This window comes from Mastomys coucha, unplaced genomic scaffold (genome assembly GCF_008632895.1).
Source record: "Mastomys coucha isolate ucsf_1 unplaced genomic scaffold, UCSF_Mcou_1 pScaffold12, whole genome shotgun sequence".
In the NCBI taxonomy this organism is placed as follows: Eukaryota; Metazoa; Chordata; class Mammalia; order Rodentia; family Muridae; genus Mastomys; species Mastomys coucha.
In genome coordinates this window covers 21,208,068-21,229,440 of record NW_022196894.1, presented here as the reverse complement: position 1 = coordinate 21,229,440, position 21,373 = coordinate 21,208,068, and the positions used below count along the sequence as shown (strand labels likewise).

Genomic DNA, 21,373 nt, shown 5'->3' with positions numbered 1-21,373 from the left:
GCTTGAGCCCAAGGTCTCTGATCCTGGGTGTGTCAGAGAGCCTGGGAGTGGAGCTTCCTCTGGGTGTTCAGGACTTTTCTTAGATAAGGACCAAGAGTGACTTTGAGTGGAAATCTGAAAGAAGTGTGGGCAGAGGAGGAAGCAAGACTCAAAGAGGTCCAGGCACAGCACCTGACCACTTCATCTCAAAACTGTTCTCAAAGTGGCTGCCTGCCCCTGCCAGAGGATCCCATGGCAAGGGTCATCATCTATGGTAAGCCTATCTGGAGAGAGACTTAGAAAACCCGTGATGGAGTCTTGACTGCAGATTTTTCCACAGGTGATGGTGGATGAATCATTACCTTCCCTGAGATTCAGGGTCTCAGTAAAGTGGGGATTGCTTCTCTGCCTGCCTCCTGGGAAGACTGAAAAGATTACACAGTGGCAGAGAAGCAAGGTGTGTGTGTGTGTGTGTGTGTGTGTGTGTGTGTGTGTGTGTGTGTGTGTCTGTCTGTCTGTCTGTCTGTCTGTCTGTCAATGGTGTATCATTTCTCTATTGTGTTTTCCACAGTGGAATGCAGTGGTAATCTCTTTACCCAGAGGACAGGAACAATCACCAGCCCCGACTACCCTAACCCTTACCCCAAGAGCTCGGAATGTTCCTATACCATTGACCTGGAGGAGGGCTTCATGGTCAGTCTGCAGTTTGAGGACATTTTTGACATTGAAGACCATCCTGAAGTGCCCTGTCCCTATGACTACATTAAGGTAAGCATGCAATGGCTGCTTGTCCCAAGGGTGCATCTTGGCTCAATTGGGAAAAATGAGAATCCCAGGCTTTTGGCTTTTCAGCTTCTCTTAGGTCTGGGAGCTAAGCCACTAGCTTTCCAGAATGTCATCATTTACAATGATATCTTGATTTCATTAGATCCAGATTGGGATTTCCTTCAATTCCAAACAGGCTCCCTGGCCAGTAGGATAGTATGAGGTAAGGAATCACAAAGTCAAATTCCATAGTTTAGGAATGTCCCCTGAGCCACATTCAGCACTGTGGAGTGCACACTATAGCCTTGCACTCAGAAAGGATGCATGCTTGGATTAAAAAGGTCCTCACACTTTTGGTTTGTACTAGGTTCCACGCATTACTCAGATGTTTTATTTGAGGAAAGAGACAATTATAAAGGCAATAATAGGAAATAAATGTCAAGGCCAATAGCTACAACATTTGAAGCTATTCTGATTGTATAAGTCAAACACAAGATAACCTAAATTTGAGCTTTGGCTGGGATAGTGGGAAAAACAGTTCTTAGATGTGCAGGGAATAAATCAGAAGTTTGTAGAGTGCCTACAAGTACCTAGATGTTCCTGGGCAAAATGTCCAAATGAAGCCAAATATTGGGCTCTGATTTCAGGGGAGATGCTGAGCCCAAGAAAAATAAAGGTGCCACTGACTGTGTAGACAGGTGCTTATCTAAGCCATGTGGATTCTGGGCTACTCAAGAAAACAAAAGAGATGGGAACTGGAACCCATGAGTCCTGAGAGCTAGAAAGAGGGAGCAGGGCCATCCACGAGGTCAGAAAGGGAGATGTTAGCAGTGTCAGAAGCAGAAAAGCCCAGGAACCCTTGTGAGAAGGCTTAAGAACTTGATACCTGCTTGCTCCCTAGTGAATCAGAAGCCAAGAGGGATCATGGCTGCAGCTGACTCATAAGGAAACAGAGGCATGTTTGTGTTGCTGTGGATAAGGTGATCCCAATACAACAGCACTCAGTGACTCTTACCACATGCTTCGGTAGACCAGAAGTCCCAGTAGGCTCCATTGGCTTTCTACTTAGGGTCTCATAGGATTGAAATCAAGGCATCAGTTTGATGGGACTCTTACCTTGAGGCTCTGAGAAACAAACCACTTCCGAAATTACCTGAGCTGGTGGCAGAATTTTATCCCTGGCCTTTGTGGGACTCAAGTGCCATACTGGTTGATACCAGAAGCTGCTCTCTCTCTCTCTCTCTCTCCCTCTCTCTCTCTCTCTCTCTCTCTCACTTTCTTCTGTATTGCTCCCTGAGGAGTCCCTCCTGTTAGCCTTGTGAAACTCAAAGGCCTCTGTATAGTAGAGAAAACCACAGGCCTAATAAAGAGGTATCCAACAGTATAGGAACAAATCCTCAGCTATACATCTTACAGAGGATTGATGTCTAAAATATTCAAAGAATTCAAAAAACTAAACACAAAAGGCAGCAATCCAACTTCTAAAAAATGGACCAGAATAGAGAACTCTCAAAGGAAGAAATACAAGTGATTAAAACATTTTTTACGTGTTCAACACCCTTCGCCATTTGAGGAAAGCAAATTAAAATTACTTTGAGATTTTATCTTGCTATAGTCAGAATGGCTAGGATCCAGAAAACAATTGCTGTGAGGTTGTGATGAAAGAGGAACCCATATTCACCGTTAGTGGGACTGTAAATTGATACAGCCACTATTTTAAAAAAAAAAATCAGTGTAGAGCAGTGGTTCTCAATTCCTTTGGGGGTTGAACATCCCTTTCATAGGAGCCATCTAAGAACAACAGAAAATAGGAGCATGAGTTCACAACAGCAGCAAAGTTACAGTTATTAAGTAAGAACAACAACAACAACAAAAAATGAGGAACTATATTAAAGGACTGCAACATTAAGATGGTTGAGAATCACTGATATAGAGGTTCCTCAATAACTAGAAGCAGAATTACTAAACGACCCAGCCATATCACTCCTTGGTATCTGTTCAAAAGATCCTGTATCCTAATATAGAGATAGCTGATCACCCATGTTCACTGCTGCTCTATTCACAATAGCTAGGAGGACACGGGCTCCTAGATCTCTGTCAACTGATAAATGTATAATGGAAATGCTGGACATATATACAAGAAAATTCTAGTCAATGAAAAAGACAGATGAGAATATTAGATTTTCAAGTAAATAGATGGAATTAGGAAAATCATTGTGTAAAGTCACCCAGTCCTAGAAAGATAAGTATCACATGCTCCCTGTCATATGTGGATGCTAGCTTAGAATTTTTAGATATGTATGATTAATTTGGAGTAACTGTAGAAGCCAGGAAACTAGGAAGAGGCCCTGGCAGGGTGAGAAGTAGGGTTTTAAATGAGGGCGAATAGCAGGGGACAGGTGGTAGGGGAATGAAAGGAGATTCTAGAGAGAAGGGTTTAAGTGGGCATTAGGTTAGGAGGGAAAAGAAAAGGAGGGCTAGGGAGGTGTGCTGGCTAACCTTATATCAACTTGACACAGGCTAGAGGCATCTGAAATTACAGAACCCCAACTGAGAAAATGCCTCCAATAAGATTGTAAGCAAGCGTGTTGAGCCTTTTCCTAATTAGTGTCTGATGGGGAAGGGCCCAGCCCATTCTGAGTGGGGTCCTGCCTGGGCTAGTGCTCCTTGGTTTTATAAGAAAGCAGGTTGAGCAAGCCATGCAGAAGAAGCCAATAAGCAGTATTTCTCCATGGTCTCTGATCAGCTCCTGCCTCAAGTTTCTGCCCTGCTTGAATTCCATTCCTAACTTCCTCCAATGATGGGTGAAAGTATAAGCCAAATAAATACTTTACTCTCCAGTTTGCTTTTGGTGGTGGTGTTTCATCACAGCAATAGTAAACCTAAGACAGGAGGAATAACGAACACTAAAGATGTTTGAAAGAGCCATATGGAAATATATTGTTTTAGAGGCTTCGTTTTATTTATTTGTTTCTTTGTTTTGTTCATAAAAGTTTAAATGGAGTTACCTAAATAGGGGAATAATGTTCTCCCCAGAAGCCATAGTTATCAAACTAAAAAACTCAGTGGCAGGTGCAGAATACTACCCTTCAAGCTATTAGTCAGAGAGATCCCACAGAATCCTGATAAACAACACGGGTTATTGTCATTTGCCCTTCGCTACCCATCATAGCTAAATGGTAAGACTCCATCGCTGAAGACATCCTACACTTGACTCACAGGGCATGGAGAAGTCAAGCAGGTCCTAACCTGGTAGTTTCTTTCTTTTTGACTAGCTTTCATGGTACCTATGGTGCCATAGAAGCTGCTGAGGGAGTCACCAACAGGCATACCCAGGTGTGAGCCTTGTGATCTATAATAGTATTCTTGTAAGATATGCCCTTGGGTGCAATAGTGGCATTAATGTTATAGGGTGACCTGTTGACCTAGCCATCAGCCCCTAAGACAATCCTTGAGGGTAGGGAGTAAGAAGGGACAGGAATCAACAACACAGATCCTGGGAACCAGGTCAGAAGCAGAAGCAGAATATTTTAATGCAATAATGATTGGTGCCTATGTACCCTCTGCTCATCTCCCCTTCGTCCCCAAATGTTTGTCCTGCCCGTTGATTGGCTGCCCCAGTCACATGCTCTGTCTTTGTTCGCCTCTGGGTGTCAGGCAGATTCCAGGGTTAGCGAATGTGGAAACACCTACTGCGCATGCGCGGGCCACTGCAGGCTGCTAGTCAGAACTTGCTGATCCACTTCAGTGACCAACTGCCTTATAATTGAATTTAAGGTCCACACCACAGGACAATACTCATGCCTGTCCCTGTAGATCTGGCAAAGAACCTATACCTGGGAAAGTCATAGAACTCAGGAAAGAACCCACTGCTACCATTTTGTTAAATGGATATACTGTCAAACTGCCTTCTAAAGTCATAGATTAACGAAGCTCGCAACCTGTATCAGAGAAGCTTCATTTTACAATGGGCTGTGATCAATACACAGACTCACATCCAGCCAGACTATAGAAAATGAGGAACTGTACTTAACCCTAAATGGTTATCTACATCATACCCCTCCTCACGGAGTTCAAGGAACCCTGCAGAAAAGGAGATGGAAGGGTTGTGAGAACAGAGGTCTAGAAGGACTCCTGCCAAACAGTGTCTTCCAGACATGCCTGGGCTGTTTCCCTCTCAGCAGCCCTAGTTGCCTCCAGAATTGTCCAAGACCAGGCCAGTCAAAAGCTCAGCAAAGATGAGGGTGGGCCTCACAAAGTCCCAATCTCAACTGAGGAGCTTTGGCAGCTGAAGGCTAATAAGATAAAACTGATAAAATGTTCTTTAGGGAAGTGGCCCCTGAGAAATTACCTATGCGCCAGGAAATGACCCCACAGCACACACAGATGGAAGGCACTGGTTAGGCTCAGTAGATTATGGAAAGTGGACATTCATCATGTTGGGAGATGTGGTGGTGGGTCCGGGTGGAGTCAAAGAGGGTGTGAGGGGCAATTATAATCAAAACGCATTATATGTATGTGAAATTCTCTAAGAATGAATAAAACCTTTATCATTTCAAAGTCCCCCTAGTCACAAAGAAACACTGAGGGAGCAGGACAGGCTGATGGTTTGGGATTGCTACACCAAAGTGCTAGGAGCTTGGCAGGGGATCCATATCAAGGTCCTGGGTGTCTTGAAGTATCATGTCCTCTGTTCCCAGCAAAACGACATCACCCAGGATTATAGACATTACCAAATGCTAAAAATGCAGTTCTGGCTCTCAGAGACAAAAGGAAAGGGGTTAAGTGCACAGAACTGGGAAGTAGGGATTCTGAGTCACTCGATGGTGATCATCTCTCCTGCTCTGCCACCTCCATTACAGTCCAAGCCCTCTCACCTCTGCCCTATCAATCTGCAGCTTTCCCAACCGGTGCTCTTGCTTCCTTCCTGCTCCTGCATCATCTATTTTTCCACAGCATAGAGGGTGACGATAGCAAGGGAGTCAAACCAAGACTGTGCATGGAGTTAGGCCAAATTCCTCAACGAATTAAGACCCTTGTCACTCTGTCCAACCTCGTGAGGCCACTCCATCTGCTCCTGCCACAGGGGCTTCTCCGGCTCCTCATGCCTACCACGATGTTTTCCCTCAGCTGATCCTGTTTTTTATGCATGCTGGGTACTGTCTGACTGGAAAGTGGTCTTCTTTTTCTCCTACGCATCCTGTGTCAGATCTAATGCTACTTTATATAGAGCCTTCCTTATCAGCTAAAGTCGTTAGTTACTATGCTTCTATTACACAAATGATGACTTCTATAGATTATAGAATTTAAATATGTAGTATATATAGATTATATACACTTCAATACTAGAATTGTAAAATGTGGTACATGTTCCTACTACATCTATATGTGCATATATATATACATATATATGTGTGTATATATGTATGTGTGTGTATGCATATATATATGTTTGCTTATAATCTTTTTGTTTATTTATTGTTAATTGCTCCTGTAAGCTACAAACTGTTTGAGAGTGGGAACCTCTTCTGTTTTGTGTACTGTTCAGGACTGCCCACAAAATGTTTACCTTTAATCACAGCATTATTAACTTGCTTCGTTAATGCCAAAGACCACTGAAATTATGACAAAAAAGTTGACAAAAAAAAAATTAGTAACTGGTAAGTCTACAAAAACCAAGACTATGGATTCACATTAAGACTTCCAGAAAATTCTGGAACTATTTTATCTGAAGCAGGACCCTGCACCACTCAGATGTGACTTGTCCTTCTCTACATATGTTACCTCTTTTAGATTAAAGCTGGTTCAAAAGTATGGGGTCCCTTCTGTGGAGAGAAATCCCCAGGACCAATAAGCACCCAGAGTCACAGCATCCAGATCCTATTCCGCAGCGACAACTCAGGAGAGAACCGAGGCTGGAGGCTCTCCTACAGGGCAGCAGGTAACCTTTCCCGCTTCCCAGGTCACACTAAGCCACAAGGAGGGTTGTTGAGGGGTGAGGGATGCAGTCCTAGTTAGAGGCCTGCTCCCTCTGGGGACCTAGTAGAACTCTGCCTGAGAACCCAAGAGCCAAGATACATATCCTGGCTGAGTTCCCGACCTATAAACAGGGAGTGGGCACCAAAAAGGTTGAAGTTATGCTCAAGATTGCCTATACTTTATCATGTAGAGACTGAAGATGGATTGTGCTTCTCTCTTATTCCCTCACAGGATGATTCGTTAGGCTAGGAAGCCCCTCAACACTGATTGTCTCCAAGCATGGGGTTGGAGCTTGTGGGCCAATCTGGAACTCTAAAGATTTCACTGTAGAGCTCTGTCTCTATGCGGGAGGGCCCCTGGTGTGGCATAGCCATTGCAAGTGCAGCTAGTCCTCACACAAACCCCAAGGGAGTGATATGACTCAATGAGCCTGTAATAACTCAAGAAAAAACAGAGTAGATCCCAGCCAGGAGTAACCAATCATCTTCAAAGGACCAGGAGGCTTGCCTCTGCCTGCATTGTCATGTCCAGGGCACCCTGGGGAGAGGTGTGACAAATTAACAAAAGAAAGTTTGTCCTTCAGAAAGTGTCAGGGCCAGGGCCCAGTCACTGAGATACTTGTCAGGACCAGCCTTCTGAAGAAAAGCAGAAGCATCCCACCATAGCTCCTTGGTGCCTTGGGAAGAACGTGAGACTGCAGTCGCTCTGAGTAGTCAATGAGTGAAAAAAATGGCAGGGCACAAATTTCAAAATAGGAATAGGAAAGCCTTGCTCATTAAGCCAGGCATAGGCATGAGTGCAGGCCTGGGGGTGAGCTCCCTCTTGCTGTGAGACAAAGGCTCTGAGGGCTCCTGAAGCTGTTTGGCTGACTCCTTCACTTTGCCAGCGAAGAGCACTAGAAAGTGACTCACCCCTGCTTTCAAAACTCTCCTTCTAGACACGCAGCCCTGTTGTTTCCACTGCATTTCAGGCCTCGATTCCTCAGTGCGGGGGCCCTTTGCTGTCATTTCTTCTTGGTTTTCTCACCCGCTGTCTTTTCATTTGCTTCCTGCCAGGAAATGAGTGCCCAAAGCTACAGCCTCCTGTGTATGGGAAAATCGAGCCCACGCAGGCGGTGTATTCCTTCAAAGACCAAGTGCTCATCAGCTGTGACACAGGCTACAAAGTGCTAAAGGTGCATACAGAACCCTGCCTGGGAAGAGGAGCGAGTGGGCCGGAAAAACACTGCCAGCCTAGGGTTTCCTAACACCCTGTTAGGCTTCCCAAAGACTCCAGAAATGATGGGTTCTGGACATCTCTCGCTTCACGACATGACACAAAAGTTGTTTATCAGGGCATGAATTTTTCCTGAAATTTTAAATAGGGTTTTATATGGCTCAATAATGAGGGACAACATCCTTAACAAATTTCCTCAGAGGTGGAGGGGGATGGTGCTGAAAGAGAAGCAAGTTTAAAGGTGGCAGGCGGGCACTCCTCTCACTCTCTCCAAAATGTGGCAGTCCACTTAAGCCACCCTTCAGAGTAAGAAAGCAAAGTTCCTAGTTGCGGACATGAGGGGCTGGAACCAGGGTTATATTTCCCCAGATGTTCAGCCAAGCTAGAGGCCCACTGCTCTGAGGAATTGTCCTCGAGAAGGGGCCCCAGCAGCATTACGTGGTTGCTGGTTAGAACTAGGAATCCTTTGGTAGGTCAAAAGTACTGAACGGAAATCTTGGTGGCGGAGACGAGCAGCCTGTCTCAACTAGCCTTCTTTAGGTGATGCTGACCACTTGCTCTAGTTGGAGAACCACTGCTCTAAATCTAGAGTCAAAACTATAGTTTTTCCTCTACAGACAGTTGTCCATGCCTAAGGTGTACATGGGGCTGACAACATGACTTGTAACGCATTTATGGGGTGCCCGGCTTGAAGTTTGACCTATCTTTATTAGGAAATATGTGCTAACCCACTCCCTCCTTCTTCCCATACCCTTCTGGCTTCCTTTCAGGATAACGAGGTGATGGACACATTTCAGATTGAGTGCCTGAAGGATGGTGCATGGAGTAACAAGATTCCCACCTGTAAAAGTAAGAAAATCGAATGGATTGATATCCATGATGCATTTCTTCATGGTGGGCTTGAAGCAATGAGTATCAGGGGTTAAAAGCTTTGACAGAACTCTCTAATAGGGATGGACAGAAATCAACAACTGTGGAATAGCTAGACCAAGGGATCTATTGGGAGCCTATTTCAGAAATAAGATTTTTGGAATCATACATATGCAGAGAGAGAGAGAGAGAGAGAGAGAGAGAGAGAATATAAGCATATCTCAATGTCTGAAGTGAGCTTGAGCTTGGGAACTGCAGCGTTGGGAAACTGGTTTAGCACTCAGGCCCAGAGCCCAGTGGTCTTGAGTGTCTGCGTACCAATCACTCGTCTCCTAAGTCTTCTGGGTCAGCTGGTGACTTAGGGCTGTGGGGTCAGCACAGAGAACCCACTAGCTGTGGTGACCCAGACTTCTTGCCTTGTGTGCCCCTAACATATTACATGACCATGGACATTTTACTGTGGCTATAAAATAGAGTTTAGAGTAGCTTTAATTCTAGAACATGTGCCAATTGTTCTAGAGAGAAATAGTCCACATAAATAAGCTATTGAGTGTTGTAAAATATAGAGATAGATAGGTGATAGATAGATAGATAGATAGATAGATAGATAGATAGATAGATGGATGGATGGATGGATGGATGGATGGATGGATGGATGGATAGATAGATAGATAGATAGATAGGATAGATAGACAGATAGATAGATTTCTAGCTATTACTCCATTACTTTTATAACCATATAATTTCAAGAGTAAAATGATTAAGGATCATAATTTTAGCGACTATAAATAGTAACAGTGTACCTGCAGAGCCAGGGGTCTGTGAGGAGGAGGACTCCATGACTTGCTTTAGAATAGAGAATGAGAAGTTAAGATATTACAGTCAGTGCCTACCCCCTTGCCCATTTTAAGACTTTGGACTCTGTCTGCTTTCTTTTCTCATGAATAGCTGCCACCCAGCATTCAGCCAGATCCTTTTCCACTAGGAATCCTGGTAGGAGGGCTCCCTGGAGGCAAACCACAGGCAGTAAGCACCATCAGAATGGCTTGTTTTCTTTTTCATATGGTGATGGGCTGTGTTCAGGGCCAAGAGAGGGGAAAAGACTGTCATTTTGTAGCTTCAGTAATAAGCTAAGCACATACTGGATGCCAATGCAGAGTTCAGTAGAGAATTCAGATAGGTCCAAACCTAAGGACCTCGAAAGCTCCTGCAGTAGGTGGCCCAGTGTGCAGTGTGCCTGGGCTCTAGAAAGGTCTGTGCAGGACAAAGCAAGGGTCATTCTGAAGAAGATCAATGGAGGTTTTCAGTGTTCAGGACAGAACCAGACTCTGTAGTTGGGAAGTTGTGGCTTTATGTGTAGATTCTAGCAGTAAGTAATTTGCTCATACTCTTTCACTCTCATCCTCCCTGGTCAAGATTGTGGTGACAACTAACTGGATTCCTACACCCAGCATGCCTGTAAAGAGCCAGAAATACATTCAAGGGTAGTAAGCACTTAGTTCTCCTCAGCCCATCCCCATCCATGGGCAGGGATTGGTATCTCTGTCTTATATTTTTGGAAAACAGAAAGTGCTATTAATACTTTTCCTGGTAAATTATAATGGGCACCTTGACAGAGAAAGTCACTACCACATCAGATAGTATTTTTTAAATAATAATAATTTATTTAATTTTCTCTTATGTGCATTGCTATGAGTATGTCAGATCTCCTGGAACTGGAGTAACAGACAGTTGTGAGCTGTCATGTGAGTGCTGGGAACTGAACCCTGGTCCTCTGAAAGAGCAGCTAGTGTTCTTAACCACTAGTCCCTCTCTCCAGACCCCAGATAGTATTATTTTATATGAACTATGCTAGACAGTCACAGAACATGTTAACATTTTGTACTGAAAATTTGACCCAATTGATTTGCATTAAACTTTATTAGGACTGCTTCAGCTCTTATTAACACACAGCCAGCATCTTTAAGCATCCATGGGTATCTTGAACTTCGCTAGGTCCTAGGGAAGACATATAGATAAGGTCCTTGGGAATATGAAAGGAAGAGTTAGAGACAGACAGGAAGTGTGCAAGGTGTGTCTAGGCAGCGAAAAGACTGGGGATGTAGCTCAGGCGGTAGCATGTTTGCCTAGAATGCACAAGGCCCTGGATCCAGTCCCCAGCATCGAATGTGCTACCACACATGGTAGCACGTGCTTGTAACCCTAGCACTTCAGAGATGAGAGTCTGGAGACGAGGAGATTAGAAATGTAAGGCCATCTTCAGCTATATAGTGAGTCCAAGGCCAGCCTAGGCCACATAATACCCTGTCTCAAAAAGAAAAAAAGAGAGAAAGAAAGGAAGAAAGAAAAGGAAGGAAGGAGGGAAGGAAGGAAGGAAGGAAGAAAGGAAGAAAGGAGGAGAAAGAGAGACACACAGAGAGAGACAGAAACAGAGAGAGGGGAGAGAGGGAGGAAGAGAGAGAAAAAGAGAAAGAAAGATGATAAAAAAAAATGTAAAGACGAACAGGAAGTTGAAATTATGGGAATCTTGGCCCCATCACCACAAAGTGGTGACAAGTCCTGCTATACTCTGAATGCCATCTGTCAAATAAGCATTTGGGCTGGATGAATGCATAGTTCCCAGCCAGGGGCAGAATTTTATCTTCCTCAGGAGCCAGGATGTGAGACTATGTAAATTCTCAGAATGATAAAAATCCAACCATCCCAAACTGTCCTTCACACTGGCTGTTCCTAAACTTCATTCTTAATCAGTTCTGGTGGAATGGTTTCTGTGTTTCCTGCATGAACTATTTCTGCTTTACTTGATAATTTTTCTCTCTTCCTTTTCTCTCCCTTTCTCTCCCTCCTTCTCCCTTTCTCTGCTCTCTTCCTTTTGTCTCCTGATCCAACTTTGCCTTCACCATGGTGACAGAAAGCGAGATCGATTTGGAGAACGAGCTGGAGTCAGAGCAAGTGGCAGAGTGAATGATTGGCATTGGCGGGAACCCCACCCAGTGCAGACATCTGAGAATGGATTGCTTACAGAGAACCCAACCCCTTACCGAGCTGCCCCACCCCACCCCACCCACCGACATGACACTCCATTGCCCACTTCAGTGTGGGTTAGAATGGATGCTGAGCTAGGCATCAAGCCTCATCAGCAGAAAGAGCTGCCTGCCTGAGAACATTTTCTCTCTCCTCATGATTTACTCACAATTCAAATTTACTCCAAAAAGCAATGAAAAGACAATGGGTGATTATTTTAATCTCTAAGTGAACTGTATTCTTCTCAAAGGAAAATATGTCCTTGGGTTGAAAACCACAAATTTAATATACAATCATGTGACCTAAAACAACTTGGGCCGTGGCGACTGATCCATTCCATACTGTAACTTTAAACAGGTCAGGGTGCCAACTACTTAATGACTTTCAATTCTCTGGCTTCTACTACTGTCTTAACAACCATGGGTTTATAAACTGAATAATAACACAGAGTGTAGATGCTGGCGAATCTGGATGTTTTCTTATTCAGAAAGTGTAATATCCCATCCACACTCTTTGAGATGAAGTTCTGCTATCTGAGGTTCTTTACTGCTGGGGTTTGTTTTTTTAAAACCCACTATTAAAAACCTTAAAGAAGTCAACATCACATCCAGAAGCAGCAGTCCTTAGCTTGGGGTGATCGCTATAGAAAAATGAACATCACATCTGGAAGCAGCAGTCGTCAGCTTAGGGTCATGGCTATAGAAAAATGAATATCACATCTGGAAGCAGAGGTCCTCAGATTAGGGTCATAGCTATAGAAAAATGAACATCACATCTGGAAGCAGCAGTCCTCGGGTTGGGATCATGCCTATAACTAGGTCTTTAGCAATGGTGAAGAAAGGGCTGGAGAAAAGCAGTGTGCATGCTGGTATCTAAAGGGCAATGTCTGTCTGAACTCACACAGGAGAGGGGGGTCCACCTCTTAGTCAATGACCTCCCAATTTGATGATCAGGTAGTCACTTGGTGAGGACAGAATCCCATGAGTGTGGATGGGGAGCAGTCTGGAGACTGAGGTGCTGTCTTGGGGGTAAAGATGCCCTTGACAGAGGAGATGAGAGAGACACTAAAGACAAGTGTCATCTGGGCAAAAGTCTGTTTGCCAGCCCCCAGAGTATTCAGAATCGTTATGCTCAAGGTGACAGAGAGAGTCACAGCTTAAGGACAAGATTTGATATGTGTCCAAACAATTGTAAAAACAAACAACATAAGGGGCATATCACCTAAGAGATGTAAGTAAAGATTTCAAGGACATGAGAACATGACCTACCCAGTTAGCAGTGTTACAAATGTGCCCGATATCAGGGGTGGTCCAGGTGGTCCAGGCAATGCCTGTAAGAGGGAAGTGATATGCTGGAAAATCTGATGACATTGGAGTACAGGTAACCTGAGTGAAAGAGAAGGAGGCCAGGATGGTCATGGGGCCTCATCCTTGGTCCTGAGTACCAGGTCAGGGCTCTGTAAGAAGCCCTTGATTTGCAGAACAGTGTGTTTAGAGCTCAGACCGAGAAAGATGTATTGGTTTTTTTGGTTTTTTTGTTTTTGTTTTTCGAGACAGGGTTTCTCTGTGTAGCCCTGGCAGTCCTGGAACTCTCTCTGTAGACTACGCTGGCCTCAAATTCAGAAATCCACCTGCCTCTGCCTCCCAAGTGCTAGGAAGAAACATAAATGCCGGTAAGAACTGGCCAGAGACACAAGGTATGGGGCAATACAGCTCATAGCAAAGAGTGGTGAGCAGAGTAGGCTGCAGAGAGGCCCCTTGTTTATCCTGACTCCAGGGTGTAGGAGGGCCTAAGACAAACAGAACAAGCTCTACATCCTTACTGAGTCAACTAGGGACAGTTTCTGACACACTGATTGGGTCATCCAAGACTGCTTTGGGGAAAGTTGTCTCCTCTCAGAGACATGACTTTCTCCCTGTCACTCTGCACGTGGGAAGAAGGCTGCTCCTTCTACACTGACTACGATCAAGCTGATATGACCCTTTATTTTCTGTTTCTCACCCCCTCTCTCTGGCAGCCATATCAGTGGGCAGAATGACTTACCTGGTATGACAGGAAAGCATGCCCTCTATTTAGAAAATATCTCCTACTAGCATCAACCATTCAAGGCCAGTGCCAAACGCTCAGTTCCTCCACTAGGGACAGTATAGTTGGGTCATGAGGATTATTGAGGCCAAAGGAACTTCCAGAAAGCTCAGAGGGGCAACAGTAGTACCAGTACCCTGTCTAGGAGATTTTCTGAAGGTAGGACAAACGTCTGCTTCCAGTCTCATCAGGAGAGTACATTTAAGTCTACTTACGGTTTTAAATAGCAACGACTATTCCAGTATATTGCATTATTCCAGTCTTAACCATCATGTTAAGGCTAGGGTTAGGGTTAGGGTTAGAGTTAGGGTTAGGTTTAAGTGTTAGGGTTAGTTTAGTTCACAAACTACAAGAGCATCTATCTTCTGGCTTAGCAATGTAAATTAATGATTTGTTTAAGAGCTTGAAGGCCAGGACCCCTTTGTGTAAGAAATACTCACATGATCTTCCTTTCTTCACCCTCCTTCTTCTAATATGGAAGGTTCTGAAATCAGACAAATTGTAAGGTAGATAACTCTAGTCAATCTGCAAGGTGAGTGAAGTCCTAGGTTAAAGATCCGAATGATTGGCTTTGAGAGGTTAACTGCCTCTGCATATATCAAGAGGAGTCAGTACTATTCAGGTGGAGGTGGGTTCTACCAGGACTCTGGAAATATTGACTACTAATGTCCACGTTAGCCATGGAATGTTTACTATTTAACTCAAAAACACATTTAAAAAAGCAAAAGCAAAAACAAACAAACAGAAAAAACAACCCTAAGAACAGATAATACCATTTACTGAAAGAACACCAAAACCAAGGTCAGGTCTAGTTCTTACACTAACAACAATTCACTAGATAACTCTAAATCAATGGATTCTCCTCTCTGGCCTTATCTGTAACATAAAGAACAAATCTGCACACTCTGCTCCGGTGTCTTTTCCAACAGTGGAATTTCATATCTCTCTAGTTCTAGCATCTACTACTATATATAAGATTAGGGCTTCCTTAAAAGCAAGCGTCATTCCCTAACAGAAATAGAAACCAATAGACTGGGTCTTCAGCCTCTGATGCAGCAGCCATGAAAGATCCACTGACTGAGCTCATGCTGGACTCCATCCATGCTAGCAACTCACCTAAGATGTGGCTAGACAAGCAAGCTTCCTAAAGTTGTCCTAGAAGGTATCCTTCTTGGTCATGTCCTCTACCAAGATTATGCCCAGTTCTGGTATCCAGCTATTATCAAAGGAGAAAAAGAGCAGGTGAAGACTAGAAATCTGTCCACCCCTGACTCTCCCTGCATTCTGTGGGCAAATGAGCTGTCTCTAGGAAGGCAGCAGGGTGGGGTGGGGCTGTTTGTTTGGTTTTGTTATTTTGGTACTAAACTCCAATGTGAGCACATTAAATGTTCTTATTCAGCCTGTGGTTGAGACTGGAAAACATGGAAAGTTATTTGGTTCAGGTCAGCCAGAATTTTCTCATTGAGCTATGGGCGTCATGCCTGGGCAACAAAACCAGAGGAGATTGCAAAATGAACCCAAAGTCAAAGAAAGAAGCTCTAGTGGGGGAGAAACTTTGGTCTCCATAAATTTTGGCAGGCTCATCCCTGCTCTGAAATTGACACTAGGGCAGATATGTTGACCATATAGTAGGAATACAGTGGAGAGATGCCAAAAATGGAAAAGCCAGCTTTGTAAGTGGCACACTGTACAGTTGCAGAGGCACCAGTTAAATAGACAATATGACTTCTTTCTGGAGTTATACATAGTGTATAAACTCTACATCTAGAGAAGACAGATCCCTCGGTGACCCCAAGAAGAAGAATAAACAATAGCTAAGGGGTCTCACTTCTCTCTCAGTTGTAGACTGTGGAGTTCCAGCAGGGCTGAAGCATGGGCTAGTGACCTTCTCCACAAGAAACAACCTCACCACATACAAATCTGAGATAAGGTACTCCTGCCAGCAGCCCTATTACAAGATGCTTCACAATACCACAGGTAAGCTCTCCATACTAATGGTAACTCATACTTCCTAGGCCTCAGAGCTGGGACCTGAAGCAGCTCTAAGAAGAGTGGCAATGTATATACGTGCAAATAGTACAAAGTGTTCTCCCATAAAGTGTATCATTTGATTCTTACTCCGATACACTCAAGTTAATAGAACCATTTCCATACACTAAATAATCCCAAGACCAAAGCAAAAGTACTTCTCCCTTTAACTTGAAATTCTGAAAAAAAAAAAAAAAACTCTAGTAAATACAGAGCCTGTTGTTACAGCATGAAAGATATATACTTCATAGAACTAAGAGAAGAATTGAGTCTCTCAGGGAAGTCTGAATCCTCCCGAAATAAATCCCTTCATATGACTGAGGTAGAGCTAGGGTTTCTAGAAAAAGGACGCTATGGCCGACCCCACCGTTTTCAGTTTCCTTCTCTGGTTGACCAGACCAAATCCACCAAGTAGAGCCATAGGACTTCCTTCAGAGATGTATTCGCATGTCTCACACAGAGGTCAGATGGACTGAGAGAATGAGGAGCAGATGACATGTCTCAGCAGGAAGTCCAACATGTCCCAAACTAAGACCCAAACACAGCTGCAGCTATTGCTGTGCAGGCCTCTCCACAATTTCTGGATGAGATTCCTGGCTTCCCCTGGGGTCAAGTGGTAGCACGTAGGCCCAGGTTAAAGCAGTTGGAACAGCCAGTCTACTGGTCACAGTGAAGGTATGGGAGGAAATAAGAGGAAGGTTCATTAGAAACATACCCACCTCTCCTTCAAGTGAGGTCTTTGTGGCTGCAAACTGTCAATACTCTCAAAAACACTCATGGTCTCCATCAGAAAAGCAACCCAGCAGAAAACCTACCACTGCATATGTGCACTAGGAACAGTCCCATAGTTCCTCTGTATCTCCAAATCTCATGTCTAAGCAAGAGAGCATTCCGCAGCTCACATGGCAACACTCAGGCCCACATTGAGCAGTGAACACAAATGTATCTTATTAAAGAACTTAAAGAAAGGAGAGAAAGGCATGTGTGTTGCATGGAGCTTTATGAACAAAGGTTCTATGACCCATGAGAAGAAGACACCTGCCAGGGAACAGGGATGTAAGAATGGACAGACTACCTTCAGGCAAGCAAAGTCAGACTTAGAGGTCCTAAGGAGCCATGCCAAAGATGGTGGTGCTTATTTCTGGGGACAGTAATTTATAGCTGAAGAGAAGGACTCTTTAGGTTGTAGAGATGATCAGCTCAGAGAACATGATGGCAGAGAGACTATGAAAAAGCTACAGCAATCACATTAGAGTATAGTCACGTTCTTTCCCCTGTCCCACCTTTTCACTCAGGTGTATATACGTGTTCTGCTCATGGAACCTGGACAAACGAAGTGCTCAAGAGAAGCCTGCCCACTTGCCTTCCAGGTACCTCACCCACCAAGTCCTTTGTCTCACAGTCTCCCATCCAAGGGCTGTTAATGTGAAGTTGAAAAGGAAATGCCTTGCTTTTGGAACGATGTCATCAGAAGGTGAAAGGTCAAAAAGGTCTAGCCTGGTCTCTTCTCAAACTAACCAGTGTCTTAACTCGGCCTAGTTTAGAATCCCAGAAGCTCTCCCTCTCTCATCTCTTTACTGTTCAACTCGAATCCTTTCCATGTGGTTTTTCATCCAAAACACTTTTTGTACACTTCTGACATTGTGCCAGAGAAGTCAAGAAAATGGACACTCTGTCCTTAGGCACACACCAAACCCCAAAGAAGAGGTCAATGTAAGACTGATAATTATAATGCGCTATTGAAGCCAAAAAGCGTTATATATACAAATAGTTCTCATTCTGCCTCCTCCCTGCTTCATCCACTGTCTCCACTTTAAAGTGAAAAGAAGATGTATGGTAGCAGGAGGTGTTTGAATGCATACAGATGTTGGAGAACTTGCTTTGACACTAAAAGTGTAGATGCTTTGCTTTGCACTCACAATGCATCCATGCACAACAAGAGAATCACAGCCTGAGATAACTCCCCAAAGGGCTAAACACAACCCACAGGCATTAACTTCAACAGGTACGGTGCTGTAATGTATACATTTCAAATGTCTACAAATCAAGAATAGCAGCAGTTAAATGACACAGCACTTGTGGCAGCAGCGAAGGGACATTGAGATGTTATTGTCCTTTCTGAGTCCATCTGCACCTTTCCTTGAGTGGCAGCTTTGCTTCGTCCATGGCCTTTATATTTTGCTAAATGAAAATGCTGGGCAAGCTGAGAGAGCACATTGCATGAGTGGCACGTGTTTGCAGCCCTTGATATTCGCTTAGTAGGTGTCTGAATATTGGGTTACACATTCAGTTGCTAGGCTGAGGGGGTTCCTGAGATTGATCCTTCATGACATGAAGAGGAGAACAGTGTTTGAGTCCATTCCATCACGAGTGCACTGGGCCTCCCAGAAAGGGGAAGTCAAGGATATGCTTTTGTAGGAATGGAGCCGGGAACACCAGAAAGGGGCTGACAAGGTGGGATAAGGAAGACGCCGTACCACTTACAGCTAACAGTTTCACTCACTTCAATTCACCTCGGCCACAAACACATTCAAGGACTCAAAAGTGGGGAGGACTTTAAAAAATAAGAGCAGAAGAATGGGTCTGTGGCAAGCTGGAGGCTCAGATGTCCATATACCTAAAAGACTATGTGCACAAGTAAACTAAGCTCAGTCCCCATCCAGAGACACCAGGCAGTGTGTGGATGGAGACCCCATGCCAGGAGGGGAGTTGAGAGCCTGGGTCTCAGGCCTGATGCTGCCCCAGGCCAGGCCCGCTGCTGCTGCTGTAGGTGGCGTCTTCACTAAGTGACATGTAATCTGCAGCCGGGATTCCATACCTCAGAAGTGAGTGAGCAAGACCAAGAAATGGCTCACATTTTATGCTTCCTCATGGTCATCAGCCTCACTGTGTAAAGAGCTGCTTGGCTACACTGAGTCATGAAATTCTTTTAACACACAGAGTTGGACACAACCGTGATGTATCATTGAACCACACTAGAACTTTCCAAATTCATTCCTTTTGAAAGCCCAAGTAGCAAGCCGGAATGCACAAACCATTTCATTCAGCACCACAATGTCTGCCCTTTGGGGATGGAGGGCCATAAGCCGCCAGGATTCACCATTTTATTTTACGGACATGAAAGCAAGCATCAAAATGCTGTGTTGATTTTTCTTTTTTTCACAAGGCTGAACTACAAGATAACTCAGAACACTGTTGTCTAATGCATGGTGCTGCCCTTTCCTTGATAGGTCTTGTTTTATTTCACCTAAAGGTATGCAGAATCCTGGAACATAACCTTTGTGTTTTAAAGGACCTACTTCTTTCCATACTCACCATTTTATTTCTATCTTAATCTGGCTTCAGCATAGCCAAACCTTTGAACATTCTAAAAAACACTCTTTGTCCAAGAAAATACCGGCAGAAGAGTAGCGATGAACAACATGGAAGATTCCGTGAATGGGATCTGAGGTCATCCTCACCAACTCACTGAGCTCAGTGATACATACCTGGAGTCCCACCCGCTTAGGAAGCTGAAGCAAAATCAAGAGAGGAGGGGAGGGAGGCTGGCTTAGAGAAGGAAGAGACCAGTCCTGTCTCAGTGAACTTCCCCAAAGACCAGTTGCATCATTTTGACCCCTTGAAAAGTCAAAGATAAATCAGAAGTAAAGCATTATAATGGCAAATGAAGGTAGGTCAGAGAAGTGAGATGCTTTTCTTTTCTGAATATAATGACTCTGAGTAAGTGAATTGCCTTCTCTGAAACTGTTTATCCATACATAAATTAGTTGTCCTTTAACATTCTCTAGGCTTTGACCTTCTGTGACCTAAGGATGAACTGAAACTTTGGTTGGAAAGAGGTTATCATTCATTGCTGGCCATGAGCTTTGTTGTGATGTGGCCTGAGTCATCTAGTTGTCCCTCATCAGATTATATCCTTTGTCTGCTTGATGAGTTTTTATGTAGAACATGTCACAGACCTGCCTTGAAATGTCACCTCCTTGTCAGCTCTTTGTAATGAGAGACTGGCATTCAACATCAAAGACCAGGCTAAAAAATTAGAAGGTCTGCTTACATGTGGCTTGGAGTAAATGACAGGACAGTCCAGGATCATGGAAGAAGCATTTGGCACTGGGAAGAAGAACATCCGAAAAGTATTAGCCTGTTGTGACCCTCCCAAAGTCAAAAAGTGCCTCTTGGTCTCTAAAGAATTGTTCTAAGTGCTCAGAGCCAAAGAGGTGCAAAGTCACACTGACTTCAAACACCCTTCTCAGGGAAGGCCCATATGGGTCTGTTCATAACCAGTAAGGGGTTGCTACTGAAGACTTTCTGCTCATAAGCCAAAGGAATTTGGCTGTGGGAGCCTGGTGACATGTGTGTGCTCAGGGTGTGGCTCAGATGAGCGAAGTTTTCTCTCTTAAAGGTACTAAAGGATCCCTGGGCGCAATGATGGGTGATCCTGAACAAGGCTCATGCATCATTGCCTGTGGATTATGCCACCTTTTCTGTGCCCTGTAAACACTGAGCCATAATTCACAAGCTCCAGCAAGTCCTTTAGGCCAGAGAAATGATGTAAGCCTATTAGCATAATCTTACCACATGATAAGGCAGTGTGGGGTACAGATGAAACATCAATCTCATGGCATAGTTTAGGCTCTGCCACCTGACTTGACAGCCTTGTCACCTTGAGCTAACCTCGACCTCTAGGTAATGGCAATCATATATAAGCTGTGGACATAACAAAGAGAGAAATTTAAAATTTGTAGATCATCTTTCAGAGGTTGAAATCCAGAAACAGGAGCTCCAACTCAGTTCGCTTAGAATATGGAAAAGTTAAGTCAAGAGCCCAAGTGGCCCAGTTTGGCATAAAATCTGCAAAAGTCTCAATGAACTCAGTAACTGTGCCACATGCTGATTAAATCATAAAATAAACACTATTAGCACACCCATTCTACAGATGAGGAAACTGAGTTTCTGAAAGTCACACAACTTGCCTAAGTTCCCCTAGCTCATAATGGGGATTTGAAGCTTGATATCTGACTACTATAGTCTGATGGATAGCCTTTTAGGATCTCTCGATTTCTCTGTGGGCATCTAGAGAAAATTCTAGTGGTTCTCTGAATACCTGTAGGGCAGATGGCTTCTGAAAGATAAGATACCCTTCTAGAGAAGAAAGGGTATAAGATGTCTTCTGCTAATGATGGCCTGGCTAAATATGGTCCAGTCCAAAACTGACTTAGCCACAAATGGCTCAGGTTGAGCAAGGCCAAAACAAAATGATCTGGCACTAGAATGGTTCTGTTTATGAAGTTCCAACCTAAACATAGACAGAGATTTAGATGCAACTGAATCCCAGCTGAGCTCTCCTAAACCAGCAGGACTCGGGCAAGTGAGGGTCCCATGGTGGCATAATCCACAGTGGGAGTGGTGTGAATTTCTCTTGGTTCTT

The 21,373-nt window shown here is 44.1% G+C and overlaps 1 protein-coding gene across 3 annotated transcripts in view; it reads left to right on the top strand.

The window, feature by feature from the left end:
• Masp1 (mannan binding lectin serine peptidase 1) overlaps window positions 1-21,373 on the top strand; it is a 71,657-nt gene that overhangs the window by 30,665 nt on the left and 19,619 nt on the right. For 2 of the 3 annotated variants that reach the window (XM_031363525.1, XM_031363523.1), the window contains exons 5-10: window positions 551-747; window positions 6,538-6,685; window positions 7,779-7,897; window positions 8,709-8,787; window positions 15,757-15,894; window positions 17,241-17,315. In XM_031363525.1, the coding sequence (XP_031219385.1) occupies window positions 551-747; window positions 6,538-6,685; window positions 7,779-7,897; window positions 8,709-8,787; window positions 15,757-15,894; window positions 17,241-17,315 (756 nt within the window). Of the gene's footprint in view, window positions 1-550; window positions 748-6,537; window positions 6,686-7,778; window positions 7,898-8,708; window positions 8,788-11,719; window positions 12,280-15,756; window positions 15,895-17,240; window positions 17,316-21,373 lie in introns of those variants that run through there. The other variant, XM_031363524.1, reaches the window with a different exon arrangement.